The sequence below is a fragment of the Embiotoca jacksoni genome, unplaced genomic scaffold (assembly GCF_022577435.1).
Source record: "Embiotoca jacksoni isolate LCO1_2020_lvr unplaced genomic scaffold, fEmbJac1.0.p SCAF_5, whole genome shotgun sequence".
Lineage (NCBI taxonomy): Eukaryota > Metazoa > Chordata > Actinopteri > Embiotocidae > Embiotoca > Embiotoca jacksoni.
In genome coordinates, this window is record NW_027185403.1 from 10,655,739 (window position 1) to 10,670,445 (window position 14,707).

Here is a 14,707-nt window from a genome sequence, read left to right on the forward strand (position 1 = left end):
GTTTTTTTATTATTTTAAATAGCACACATACTGAACATCTTGGGTTTTAAGCAGCTGGTCAAGCAACACAAGCAAATTAAAGATGGTACTGTTGGGAAACTTCTGGCATTTTATTCAGAACTTTAAAGACGAAGCACTTTTTTTTATTAACCGAAAAACTTGACAAACAGCAATGGAAATATTTATTTGCTGAATTTAGTTTTTATTCTCTGCCAGAAATATTTAATATATATCCTTCTACATGTGCAAAACAGAAAAAGGAAGTCATTGATTCAGTTTCTTTAATTTCATGTTGCATGTGCTATCATTATTGCATCTCTACATGTAGTTTTGACAAGTGGAAATAGCAATGGGTCACAATGTCAGTGTATTCTGACCAAACTGCTGGTCAGAGGGTTGATCAGTGTATGAGCCCCCACTTCCCTCAACTCTATTTCAATGTTGAAACCAGCTCAGTTCCATTAAGTGTTCCAGTAAACCATGACAGCGATCCAGTTTGCGAAATACTGAGGCCACTCGAACTGTTTCACCTAAATGGAATACATTTGTTAGTGAAGTCAATATCACACCTGTGCTTCATCTGCTGGGAACGCAGCGAGAAGCCAGGTTTTTGTTGAGGTGAAAAAGTAAGTACGATTTGGACTTCTCTCTGCCCCCTTTTTATATGCACAAACAAGTGCAACACTACTGATACCTTCCAGGATAGACTGTCTGAAAATGCGCACTGTCAGCCTGTTTTGTAGGATTATTGTGTCTCTCCTTCCTCTGATGACATACTTCTCACCCTGCCTTCGAGTGTGGCCGTTGGGCGCAGCTAAAAACACTTCCGCCTCCAGATGAACGACATGTCGTACAAACTTGTTCTATCAGAGCAGTTACAACCTTCAGTGCATCCTCAGATCCAATTTGTCTGCTGCATCTTTTAGGCATCAAATAGGATTGAATTTTTTTTTTTAAATATGAATACACAATTTTACTTACTAGCGTGAACACAAAGAGTACAAGAAAGGGACCTTTTAACATTTTTTTTATCAAATAATGAGAATTATTTTGTTACTCAAAGTCCTCCTATTTCCTTCATTAGTTGGCTTCCACACAAACTATATATTTAAAAATGAATTTTTAAGCAAAGGTTTGCTGGAGAATTACATTTGGATGGAAATATAATTGCAAATACCCTGACAAGAAGTCGTTTTGTTAAGTCCAAAGTGCCATACATGTATCCTGACTCTTTTTCTTGCTGCACTAATTGTTTCTGTCATTCATGTTTCTGTTATCTGTTTCATCTGTATTAACTTATTTTGTCACAGCAGGTATGTGCAAAGACGGCTCCATAATCACCCTTTCCCTTTGTCCTTTCCTTTTTCTTTGTATCTTCAAATCTGGTTTTCATCCTGCTCTGCTCAGTATTGCTTTTTTTTTGTTAAAACTAACTCCCCAGTCTCTTTTTGCCTCTACTCCTCTTCCCTTGTAATTGATTGATTTTCATGTTCAATATCCTGAAGCTGAAAGAAAATAGGAGAAAAAGCGGAAGGAAGCTAGTTTAGTGAGGCTTTTGGGGGGAAAAAAAAAAAGGAGACCATTTTGAAGAGTGTGAAAATGGCAAGATAATTTGAATAACAGACTGCTCAGTGAAGGTTTCCCCCTCATTAAGGTGGAAAGAAAGGACAGAATGAAGAGGTAGCAGATTTTTGATGTTGGCTTTGAGCCTCATTGTTTGGTTTCTGGATCTGTGTGGGGGGAAAAAGAAAGAGGAGAGAGGAAGAGAGTTGATAAATGAGTTAGGCTATAAAAATAGAAGGCTAAGGGGAAAAGGGGGAAGTAAGCAGAAAGAAAAGAAGTTGTTTGTGTTTACAGAAGCGGGATGGGCTGTGAATGCACATGTTGTCATTAGTTTGTCAGATCCTTACATAACTTTACAATCTGGTTCTAATGCTCGAGTGTGTGTGTGTGTGTGTGTGTGTGTGTGTGTGTGTGTGTGTGTGTGTGTGTGTATAGGTGTAGTCTGCTGCTTCGTTTTCTTAACACTGCATGTAATATTCAGTGCTACCTGTCTGTTCATACGAATGAGATGCTGCCTGTCAGTCATCAGGCTGCAGAGTGCTGGATAGACTCGCAGTAGAACTCCACTCTCCAGGAAAGCAAACTCCCATCACTGTTCCTCTTCTGTTCTCCTCTCTGTCTTTCTTGCTTCTCACTGCGTTGCCTGTACTCTTCACCTGCTTGTCTTCCCACTCCATCCATGTTTTCTCATCATCTCCTTTTTCCTTCTTTAGTCCTCCTGTTCCCTTTTGTTTCCTCCCCTGCTCTGCTCCTGCAAAGTATTACCTTCATTCCCCTCATATTTTCTCTTCCCTGATGACCTTCAACTCCTCAGCCGACTCAGTACATCTTTTTTCACTTCACTCTGTAGTACTGTATAGCTCCCCTCTCCTGCTCAGTCAATATTGTCTTTTCCAAGTTGAATGCATATGCATACAATGTATTTCACTTGTAAATTTTGTTTATTTATGTAAAAATCACAAAAACGTTTTAACAAATTTTGTCAAGACGTTGAGAAACTATAGAATGTGCTTCATTTATTTATGCAAGTACAATGTTTAGTTCAATTTTCGCCTCGAAATCACTGCAACGGCTGTTTTGTGCAGTTATCAGTTGTTCAAAGAAAAAAAAACTGAAAATATAATCAGAAAAAAATTATGTAAACTTTACATTGACATTTAGTCAATCTCATGTTTTCTCTGTTGAATCCTCACGTTTCTATTCTCGCGTCACGTCGTGGTCCAACGAGCAACCAACTGATTAGACGCTCATCATTGACAGAAAAGTAAAAATTTTCAAATCCATGCTGAGGAGGTTTGACAAAGTATTTTTTGTCCAAAATGTTTGTCAATCAGTTTTTAGTCAGGTTCCACGCTCACGTAGAAGACCTACTGTAAATGATCAAGGGTTGTGACTGCTGCTGAGGTTAATCTTAGCATCTCTGTTGTCATTGTCGGTGTAAATGTATTCAGTCTGACTTTGTCACGGCAGTAAGGGCCAGCAGATTAGCTAATACTCATTTCACTTAGTCACTTCAGTCAAAACTGCATGAACTCACTTCGCTGTCTGTTGGAGTGCAGGTCATAACATTAATAGCACGTAATGCCCTCAAAGTCACTTAGAAAACTACTAGTCCAAGTAAATTGTCAAGTGTCTGACAGTTAATTAGTTTCCATATTAAACAGGTGCTTTTATGGCAATGGCCAAGAAGGCTTCATAAGCCCTAATAATCCTTTTACCTTCATCAGTATAATGGCTGTAACTGCTCTTGTAAAGACTATATAAATCGCTAATAGAGGTTCATGTGACATCCTTTGAAAGGGATCATTTTTATATCATATAAAGGAAGTGACAGGCCTGAGTTCCGAGGAAGTTTTGTTGGGTTAGGTCAAATTATTTTGGGTGCTGTGTCTCTTAAGTTTTGCCGACCCGACTGGCTTGGTCGGCGAACAGTTTTATGTTTCACAAATGTGATATTTTTTCCTACTTATGAAAAATTTTCAATCTGCGAACATGCTCATCCGTTGCACGATTTCTCTCTCTGGATGTGTTGCTTGTCTGACTGAGTGTGTGCAGTCACTAAATTATTGGTGAGGCAAAACCATATCCACTGGTGCTACTCGGCATTCCTCACTTCTACAGAGGCCTAGTAGTAATCTGATGCAGTGTACCTCTGAAATCCAGTCTCTGCTCTGTTGTGCTATCTGCTCACAAAGCTCATATATCAGCCGCACGGGGTGCTGATCAGATCCCAGACCCGTGTTTGCCGAGAAGCAGGACGTAGCCTCAGGAGAAGAGCGGAGACTTGGTGAAGAGGGAAGGAAGGAGAAGGGAAGAGTGGGGACGGTGAGGAATTAGAGACTGTGGGGAAAAAGATGAGGGAGGGAAGGGATTCGGCAGGGTTCCAGCGCCATGAATAAAATGCATAAAATACACAGTAAATTTTTAATGCTGTTTAGTTTCCACCGAGAGGCCAGATTTGCATCCTCATCCCCTGATTATGACATCTTCAGTCAGCACTCCAGGCATGGCTTTGCCTATTTTAATGTTAATGGGAGTATTTGTGCAAACTCACAATTACCCACTTTGTGAGTATAAACATACACTCGCACACCCTCACACTCACACACACGTTCAGTGAAAGTTACTTCTGCTGAGAGAAGTTAATCGGACTGAAGCCATTCCCGCGTTGATTCCCTGTGAATCGATTCTGTTCCCTCTCTCTGATTTCATGTCACGGACTTCCTCGGGGCTCTGCTATCAGATGAGATCTCAGAACCATTACTTTAAACTGGAGAGGGAAAAAAAAACATGAGCTGACCTCGTGGGGACCCAACAGACTGAATAACTGTGAGGTCATCATAGAAATGAAAGATGTATAGAGATTGTCCTCGCCAGCCATACAAAAGCGCTGATGTGTTTGTTCATACGGCTTTAACAGCTCGTTTTTGCAGTGACCTCCTGCTGTTGTGCACCAACAACCCTTTTTCATAATCTATAAACCTCACTGTGTAGAATATACACAGAAAATTCAGATCTTTGGAATAAACTCGATTCAAATCAACTGTTTTTGCTTGTGCATGTGAGACCAATCGAATAAACTCTCAGGGAGAGAGAAAGTAATTTTTTTTCAAGGAGTTCTTTTTTAACACTTTTCAGAAGTTGAACCTGAACTCTTTGGGAGTTAAAACTCAACTCCCATGAAGAGTAAAATTTTACTTTAACCTTGAGTTGAATACGAACTCTTTCACAGTGTTAACAGTTAACACTTAAAAGCGTGAATTATTTGACATTCATGAACTTAATATTTAATCACACTATAGTGGTTTTAGGTAAGACTAAATACAAGATAACAACATATTCATCACAAATCTATATTTAACAATTATATGCAGTGTGATTATATGCAGTGTGGAACAATTAATTCTGAATGAAAACATTGTAACAACTTACAAACTAATTCATGAATTTATGCGACTGATTGGTATATATGTTACGTTCCTACCTTGTACCTTTATGGTTTTGAATGATAGCCCCATTTTATTTATCATTATGTCTTCATTGAAATATTAATAAACGGCATGTTTAACTAAATGTTTAACTAAATGTCATTTCTGCCCTTCACTTAGATTTAATTTGGTTGCTTTATTCTCAAAAGTTATGAAGAAATAACTAAGGCATGCTGGGAAATGCTAATACGGCGACAAAGCTGCACAGTCAACACCGGGAGTCGTGCTGAATCGTGTTCCTCAACACTCAGCGAATGAACCCCAAAATATTACCCACCAAAGAGTAACACTGAACACAAGCTGTAGTCTAACTTAGAAAATAAACTCCCAAAATCCAACTCTTTGTTTAACTCTAAGATATTCCACTGCAGAAATTTGCTGTGTAGATTCTGTATAATGTAGGGATGGGGCACGAATTTCTAATATTTGAATAGTCGTTATAATCTACAAAATCGATTAGTATATGCGACCATCGTTCTTCCTTATTTCACGTTTTTAAATGTGGGTGGTTGTAAGGCGTTACTCCCGTCAGAAGGTGGCGGTAATGAACCTAAAAGCTGAGAAGAATAACACGCTGCTTCCAGGGGTCCGGAGCTTTGCAGGTAAAGCTATCCCAGTATTGGATGTCCCGGTGCGAACATGGGGAAACGTGCAAAGACAACTGCAGCCGTCAGAAAGTTCCGTGTGGAACTCCTTCAAAACATAAAAAGAGGAGCTGCGGTGCAAACCATGCAGGTAAAGCTAGAATATACACCTTCCGGCACTAAGCACACTTCATTAGAGTGAAACACCAAGCAAACGGCCTATCTCTTTATATTTGTGTGTGGGTGTGCGCGCACGCGCAATATGGGCGGTGGAAGGGGAGGTGTGAATATTCAATTAAAAATTAAGTAGTTCCGAGTTTTGCTTGAAATGCCCATCCCTAGTATAATGTAACATGAGGCCATGAATCACAGGCACTAAAAGTCAGCAGCCCGTCATGACTGAATGAGTCACTGTTGGTTGCCGCCTGTGCATCCGTAATTACCATTATCACACTTTTATATCAGAATGTGGACCATCATCACATTCCTTATCAGGATAGTTGTGTTAATGACTTTCTCCGACATAACTCCTGGACCTGGACACATTTAACACGATTGGAAACTTGGATTAGGTGTTAACATGCAACACTATCTTGGTTCCAATCAAAGTATTTCAGTGAGCATGTCCAGGATGAAGAACTAGCACCTTTCCGGTTTCTGAAACCCTGATATGTAGTTTACATGTGCTAACCACACAACTCTGTGGCTGAAACAAGAGCTTTGGTTATTTACTGATGTGTCTCTGGTTGGTAGCAAAACAAAAAAGTGTTACGTTTTAAAGCAAAAAGTTTTTCAACTTCAACTTCTTCAATGTCAATCTGCCATACATACAGACAAATAGATGGATCAAAAAAACTGGTTCTCACAGTCCCACTGTGTGCAAAATGAATAGACAAAACAAGAAAAGCATAAATATGAAACAATAAAACAGACAACGTAGTGCAAATATGGGTGCAAAAGTTCAGAGTTTTTGGGGCAAGGGGGAGAGAGGGGAGAGAGTTCAGCATACTGACAGCCTCATGCGCAAAGCTGTCCCTCAGTCTGGAGGAGCTGCACGGAGGCTGCGGTACCTCCTCCCAGGAGGCAGGAGGCTGAAGATGCTGTGTGAGGGATAGGTGGTTTTATTTCTGACTCAGAAAGTCAGGACTAAAATAAGCACAACACAGCCAAGTGGCCATATCACTAAATGTGCGACATACAGTAGGCTGATTTGTAGTCATCACTCTTTCCCACTGCGTGGCCTCGTTGACGTGCTTGCCCCTTTTCCTCCCCTGGGAGGGCCGACTGAACACTACAGCCTAGTTTAACCCAATCGTCGAGCTCCGAAACAGCAGCGTCTAATGGAACCACTCACTGCGACGCCAAGGTGTTTAAATACAGACATGCACTCAATTAACCATAATTAAAATGGAGGCACTGCTAAACAAACTGCATCATGTACACTTTCAGAATAAAGGAATCCCATTTTCACTGACAGCTGTTGTGCTACATTTTAAATAGATTTTTAATTGAACCCGAAAAAAACACTTGATTAAACGGTTAAAAAATGTTGCTCGGCAACAGTTTGCAGAGTGTTTGCGACTTTGATCAGAGACGGCTGACAGACTTCGTTCACTGTGATACTCGGCACTGAAATGTCCTGCTCCCCCTCCATCAAAGGTGATATGATAATAGCGACACAGTTTTATCTCCTTGTAATCACTTTAAAGGGTTTGAATGACATTGGGGGCAGTGAGCTAAGCAGCCAGTTAATGCTTTTGAGATGAGAACACTAAAATATTAATGGGGGTCCTGGGCAGGGAAAGGTCATCCCTGTGACTGGGTTGAATAATAAAACGGCGGGTAGCAACACTGTGAACCTCAAAGTAGCACCAGCTAGTGCAGCTACGTGTCGGGCGAAAGCACCTCAGCTGCAGTCCTCTGTTGGACTCAGTAAATGTTGTTATCTGATGAGAACAGCTGACGCACTTTCTCTCGTACACACACGTTTGTGGCTGCAAGTCAAAATAAGCTCAGTTGAAAATACCAACAAGTTACAGATTGTCCAGATGGTACAGAAATCAACAGGACAACAAATGTATTTAGTCCTCAGGATGTTATTCACTGTGAACCACTGACTCTAAAAAAAAAAAAAAAAAATAGGCTGTCATCCATCACGGTCAGTCAATTATCCAGAGTTACTATGGGTGTTGTAAACAAGTACAGTGAAGGTAAAACACACTGACTTAATACAGAATAGGAATGGGAAGTTGTAAATCTTGACTAACATCAAGTCAACTCAGCATGTGGCTTAAAATTACAAACTGCAAATTTGCCTCAGAAAGATTTGCAATCTGTACAACACTGCTCTACTGAGGCAGACAGCAGGGAAATAAAATGTTTCAGATTCTAAGACAAGAATTTGCCCTTCAGCCTCAAACAATCTTCAGGGAAACTATGCATCCGCAAACAAACTCATTCTTTTACTTTTTTCAGCAATTTGAACTTAAAAAAAAAAGAAAAGAAAATAACTCTTATTTTGGTTATCATTAAATGGACCTTTCCCTGTTTGTCGGACAATCTATTTTATTACATTAACACGTGTTCATGTATGTAGACACAAGCAGGACTGTCACAATTAGTGCAGAATTGCTTGATTGTGATTATTTGGGCTGATCGCAATCATTTTGCATAATTGCCAGCATCAATTTCCATTTATCTGTGTAAAAGCAGCTGGATGAAATTCAGAGATATTCACATTTCCATTAAGACTTCCACATTGTTTTCCCCAAATGGGATTTGATTAGCACTCATTTGATTACGAGATGTCATTGTGCCCTGTTCTTCTACCATTGTTTGATGGTACTGTATATGAGTGGACAATTAGCACCAACAGCTGTTTATCTCAAAATACTTATAATAATAAATCATCATAAACATTAATGATTTATTTGTAAAGCCAGTCACTAGAGCACATTTTGGTTTAAAGCCAAATGAAAGGAAAAAGATGGCGGTTAAAGGCGCTACTCAATGGCAATAAATGGTTCCTTTTCTTCAAAGGATCTATGTCTATGATCAAACTCTGATTAGGTTTTTACTTCAATAGTAGCATAAAATAAACAATCATAATAATTTGTGTGCCATTTAATTGTTAACTAAAATGTAATGATTGTGACAGCTCTGCAGTCAAAGTTGAAGTGTCAGTTACTGCTGCTAAGCTCACTGTTGTTTGTTTCCTTAGCAGTTTAGCTAAATGTTTTTTTTGTTTTTTTTTTTCCCCATCAGGACTGGATTTAACTACTGCATAACAAACTTATGTATTATACAATTATAAAATGGATATTTTTTTAAATTACAAATCAGATACAGATTATTACAGTTCACCTCTTCCATCCACTTTGCTGTCTCTGAAATACTTACATGACTTTACTCCCTTCTCATGTCACATTACATTGTGGCACAATAAAAAGACAGTAAAATGATATTCCTTTTCTCTTTCTTCCTCTACTTTCCCACAACCTCCATGTCTCCCTCTCTCTTCTCTTCTTCTCTCGCCTTCCTTTATGCTGTGCTGCTACTCTGCCTGTACAATTTGCCCTCGATGTGTTTCAAATTACATGCCACATCAAATAAGGCTATCTCATAATGCTGCGTGTGCGTGTGTGTGCGTGTGTGTTCTACCACCTTCAAAATCAGATTCCTATTCAATGAATCTGGAGAGTTGAGCTCGGTATTCAGACGGAGTACCACGGGGTTGTAATAGATCTGATAGACATAGCATACTGTGCCATTATCACTGACCTTTCTTTCTTTCTCTTCTCTCTCCCTTCTCTTCTTCTCTGCAATCATTTAAAGGAAGCTGAGGTAAGTATAGCCATTGTTTTTGTAACTTGATAATGCTATTTTGAAACATACTGCAGTGCCTACCTGGGAGCCCCGAACGTTGTCGTGTTTGACACTTATTTTGATGCATTGTTGAAGAGGTGGAGCTGATTTAAATGCACGGCAGGTCAGGTGGCTGGTCAGGCGAAGCATGGTGTAGTTCAGCATGTTAAAATCTCGCTGGAGTGGTTTTAGAGGTGAAATTAGCACACAACAAGTTTGTGAAGTAATGTCAGTCAGTCCGCATGATAACTTTGATCTTAAGCTTACAAACAACAACAATAATAATAATAATAATAATAATAATAATAATAATAACAGTAACAATAATAATCTTTCCCAGGAGGAGTCTTTTTGCCCAATAGGATGCTTACACAACATGGACAAAAGTATACAGACACCCCCAAGTATCCCACCCATAACACTCCCTAAACGTAAGACCATTTCTGCCGGGATTGTTCCCATGCAGCCACATTAGTGAGGCAGGGTGCGTTTGGTGAATAATAAGGCCTGTCTGGTTTTCATCCCAAAGTTTCTGCATGGGGTTGAGGTCAGAGTTCCTTGTAGACCTTCTTTGTAAACTCTCCCGCACCAAACTGGGAAAACCATTTCTTTATGGACCTGACTTTGAAAGGGGACATGCACATTTTTTCAGAGTGAGGGGGAGACTTGAGGTGAAATATTTCTTAAATTTTTTTTTTACCTGATTGGGATTTCTCTTCATTTTAAACTTACCTTTTAAACAGCATAAGGCTAAAAGAAGATTTGCTTTGATAATGAAGTATACAAAATAATGACCTATAATTTGATTATTTTAAATGGTATATGACATAAATCCTGATAAACATTGTCTGAACACTGCTCTCATATTAAAGGTTGAAAGTACCATTAAAGATATCTCTGTACATGTAGATTTGATTATTTTGGGGCTTTAAATTATGACGTTTTGTAGCTGACAACAGAGCGTTGGTAGCCGGGGGGGAAAGCATTGTCACTTATGAGCACAGAAACGTCTTTTCGCTTTTGTCTGAGCTCTGCAGAACTTCACAGTCATAAAGGATCATTTTATAATAGAGACGGAGGTGGACATAAAATAAGAGAATAAAAGGAGTGAGGACAGGAGTGAAATAGGGGCCTGGGGGAGAAGCTAATTAGGTTTCATCTCCTCATTTCAAACTTTTGTGTTAGCTCAAATGTTGGCAGTTGTCATTTATAGAACACGGATTGGATGAGTGGGTCAACTGTCCATTTTCTCTGGACTGCTTCATATGACGGCCCAATTTAGCCTCTCCATCGCTCTATCCCCCTCTTAAATGCGCACACACGCACACACACACACACACACACATATGTCCTCTCTCTCTCTCTCTCTCTCTCTTTCTCTTTCTCTCTCGCTCTCTCTCTCTCTCTAATTCAATAATAAACCAGAGATCCTGCTCTCAGACTCAGCAGGTTCTCTCTGCCTGGTTCACATAGTGTCACTGAAACAGGCTCACTCCCTGCTGACACACATATGGTTCCTTCTGGTTACACTTTAGCTGCAGACATCACCACTCCACCTTTCTGTGTGTGTGTGTGTGTGTGTGTGTGTGTGTGTGTGTGTGTGTGTGTGTGTGTGTGTGTGTGTGTGTGTGTGTGTGTGTGTTTGTTTATGTCTGTGTCTTTGTGTGTGTGTATTGGTGGGTATTGCAGATATGATACATAAACAGTTTTTATAAAAGAATAACTTTTATCCTCTTTATTTATTGTACTTTACTTTAATCACCCCCTATTTTGTTTTATTAATATATTTTTCAATGCCCCCTTTGGGCACCCATAAGTGGAGGCTGGACGGTAAAAACACTGATGATCTAAAATATGTCTTTCAGGCGAAATTAAGATTTTTGACAAACACTTTAAATTATTAAAAACTTTAAATGTCCTCATACATGCTTATACTTACATCTTGCTGTGATATAAATAATTTATAAAATGCTAAATTGTAAAGCTAAAGTGGTTCCCAAAATGTAATTCTTCCCACTGTGAATGTTAAGGCAGGATTACGGTCATTTACTCCTCATGGATGAGCTGATCGACAGCCTAACCTCCTGAGCTTCAACCTGTTCACATAACAGAGTGATCTATTGGAATGTATATCTACTGCTAACCACACAAAGAACACACCAATTATACAACTTCTGCTTTCATCTGTATGTTGGACTGTTAACCAATCTTTTCACTTCTAAGTGTAGCAGCATCGAAGCCGTGGCTATTTTCACAATGGAGGTTTTAATTGCTAAACAATAAAAGATGTTTCTGACTGGGTGGGGAATCTGCTCTGACTGGAGCCATGAATTAAATAGTATTCAGCTTAACAAATCCAAATCTCCTGTCAACTGAGCCCAGCTGAGAGGAGCCAGTTATTTTTTTTCTGTAATATGTTTAGTTGAGGAGGATTGATTGGGACTGTAGAATATACTCTACCTGATTAGTAAGAAAAATAAGTGCTCTTCAAATGTGGTTATTGGAATAAGAACTGCTAAAAAGGCAAAATAAATATTACTTATTTCTCTAATGAAATAACAACCACAACAGTGCTTCCTGTTTGTAAGTGTTAAAATCCATGTTGACCTTGATGTTAAATGTTTTTGTCCCAGTTCAACTCCTCTTTGGAGACTCTAACTTTCTTTGCTCCCCGGTGTGTCTCACCTGCAGGCTTCTCTGTATATCTGCCCTATTTTTAAACGTCCAAACAAGTTCCTACCTCCCAGTGTCTTTTTCTTTTCTATTGCAATCAGAGTAAGGTAGAACAAAAGGAGAGGAGAATGAGGTCAGGATTTCTATTTCTAAGATATTCTCTGGTTATTTTTTTATAACCCAGTTTCTGTTGTGTTTCCATTCAGGATGACTACTTCAAAAGCTGGGCTCCTGCCAAGTCTCTCGACCAGGGTGAGTTTTACTGTCGGTGTGCGACTATAAATATTTATGTTAATGTAAACTGTACATAAGGCGAAAGGTGAGCATCAAACCTCTCTGTCTGTCTGTTTTATAGAGCTGTCGAGTACTGAAATGTGGCATTGAATGATTGGTCAGATTTAGCATCGTTTTATGTGATTAGATAAAGGATATTCTGATTTCTATCAGAAATATTAGATAACATTGAACACTGACACACAGGTTTGACACATTTTGCTGAATTACAAATACGATGTATGGAAACGGTGTGGTGTGTCTGTAGGACTCATGATTTAGAGTTTTAAATATTCTCGTAATACAAATGTCCTCGGTTAAGTCAAGAGAGCAATTTTCCTTTGCTAGAAAAATGCATCTCAAACACAGAGGTTGAGGACAAATGCTATAAAGATCATTTTATACGTTAAATATTCCTTGCAATTTGTTTGTAGCAGTTTTTAAAAAAGAGTGTGCTACGACTGGAAACATTTTAATTAGTTTTGCGTCACACCTCAGTCAGGGCCCCCTGGAAGTCCAATCATCTGTCTGAGACCCCTCTATCGACTAAAATTCTTCAAGTCGAGCAGTTATTTAGTTGTTTAGAGGGTGGGTTTGACATTGAAAACAGACACTGACCCGTCAAGGGAGGAGAGTTGGGTACCAGAGGGGCACCCATGCACCTGACATAAAGCCTGTCAGGCAGCCAAGAGTTTGTCGCTTAAGGTTGACCTGGTCAGGAGGAACACAGTGTTGGGAGGGAGGCCCAGACTAAAGGGTGTTTTTGATTTTGACGCTCGTCCTGCATTGGCATTTTCTGGTCCCGTCCGCTGCAGCTTCCACCACGGGAGTTCTGCGGGAGAGGGCCAGGACAACGAGAATCTCCGGCTGCCGCAGTTTAAGATACAAAGGGGAGCGTGCTGTGGCTTTTCTGATTGTCATATAGTCTATATGAAAAAGAAATGAACGAATCATCAAAACTTTGTATCAAACGGCCAAATTCGACTGACAAAAGTCTGAGTTGGGTACAGCCCTTTGCATCGGCTTCATTTACTCCCACTCCCAGCTGCAAAGTGACTGAGGATTTAATAATGCAGTTGGTAAAGGATATCCATCTCTATTAACCTTATTTATTATACAATAAAGCTGTGTATGTGGCGTTTTGTTTCAAAGTTTGGTTTCATATGAGCATGTGCATTGAAGTAAACCAAACCAGCAACCAGTGGTGGTGGATAAGTTCAATAACGTTGAAGTAGTTCCAACATTGGTGGCGGTGGTAGAGTTTCAGCGCACAACATACATTGTACAGCAGTCAGTGCCGACTGATTAAAGGCTGTTCCCAATAGATAAAAAAAATGTACAACTGTTTAATGCATATTAGGCTGCAATGACTAGAGAGAATCCTCAACCTCTGTGTGTACTTGTATTACTCATGCTGTGCAGATATACATATCTGTTTAATTTGTGGAGGCCTGTCTGTCTTTTGTGGACAAAGAACAGGTCTGTCAATTATTACAGTTTAGTCATAAATATTTACACTTGGTTGACAGTTTATGGTAAGGGTTACAGTTAATTGGTAATTCTCCAGGAAATTAATAGAGTCATTGGGCTGTGTGTGTGTGTGTGTGTGTGTGTGTGTGTGTGTGTGTGTGTGTGTGTGTGTGTGTGTGTGTGTGTGTGTGTGTGTCTAAATGCAAATGCTTTATTTCACAGTGTGTGCTGCTTATGGACTTACTATGGCAATAATGCCAAATCCACTTTATCAATCACACTCAAGTGTGTAATGCTCTTAGACCGTCAGTAACTCTTGACTAAACTCAATTATTACAAACACCAGCTCACTCTCATTCACACTATCGTTGTCTCTCACACATGCACGCACACACACACACACACACGCACGCACACACTGACACTCATACACACAGTTTGGGGGGTTAATTGGACTGCAGCTCTCTGAACAGCACACCAGACTTTATATCTTCCTATCACTGAGTTTGCTCTGTTCTGTGCCGGCTTGGTTTTGCATATCTAGCACAGTAACTGTAACTCTGCAGGGAAAGACTTGCTGAGCAGGTTTATCTGGGCCAGCTCCTCATGGATACTGAGCCTAATGAGAACAGCCTTGCCTCAGTGCATCAAATTCTGGTGTTCCTCTCCAGTTTCTCAGAAACAACTAAAAACAAAAGGTAAACAGAGCTTAATTTTCCTAACCAGGGACCAAATACATAAGATGATATGGACGAATCCTCTGTGCCAAAATCCAGCAGGAGCAAGGCCTGA

The 14,707-nt window shown here is 39.7% G+C and overlaps 1 protein-coding gene across 2 annotated transcripts in view; it reads left to right on the forward strand.

The window, feature by feature from the left end:
- Nucleotides 1–14,707, forward strand: part of spock1 (SPARC (osteonectin), cwcv and kazal like domains proteoglycan 1) — a 105,278-nt gene that overhangs the window by 45,051 nt on the left and 45,520 nt on the right. For both annotated transcript variants that reach the window (XM_069170538.1, XM_069170537.1), the window contains exon 3: nucleotides 12,379–12,424. In XM_069170538.1, the coding sequence (XP_069026639.1) occupies nucleotides 12,379–12,424 (46 nt within the window). The remainder of the gene's footprint in view (nucleotides 1–12,378; nucleotides 12,425–14,707) is intronic.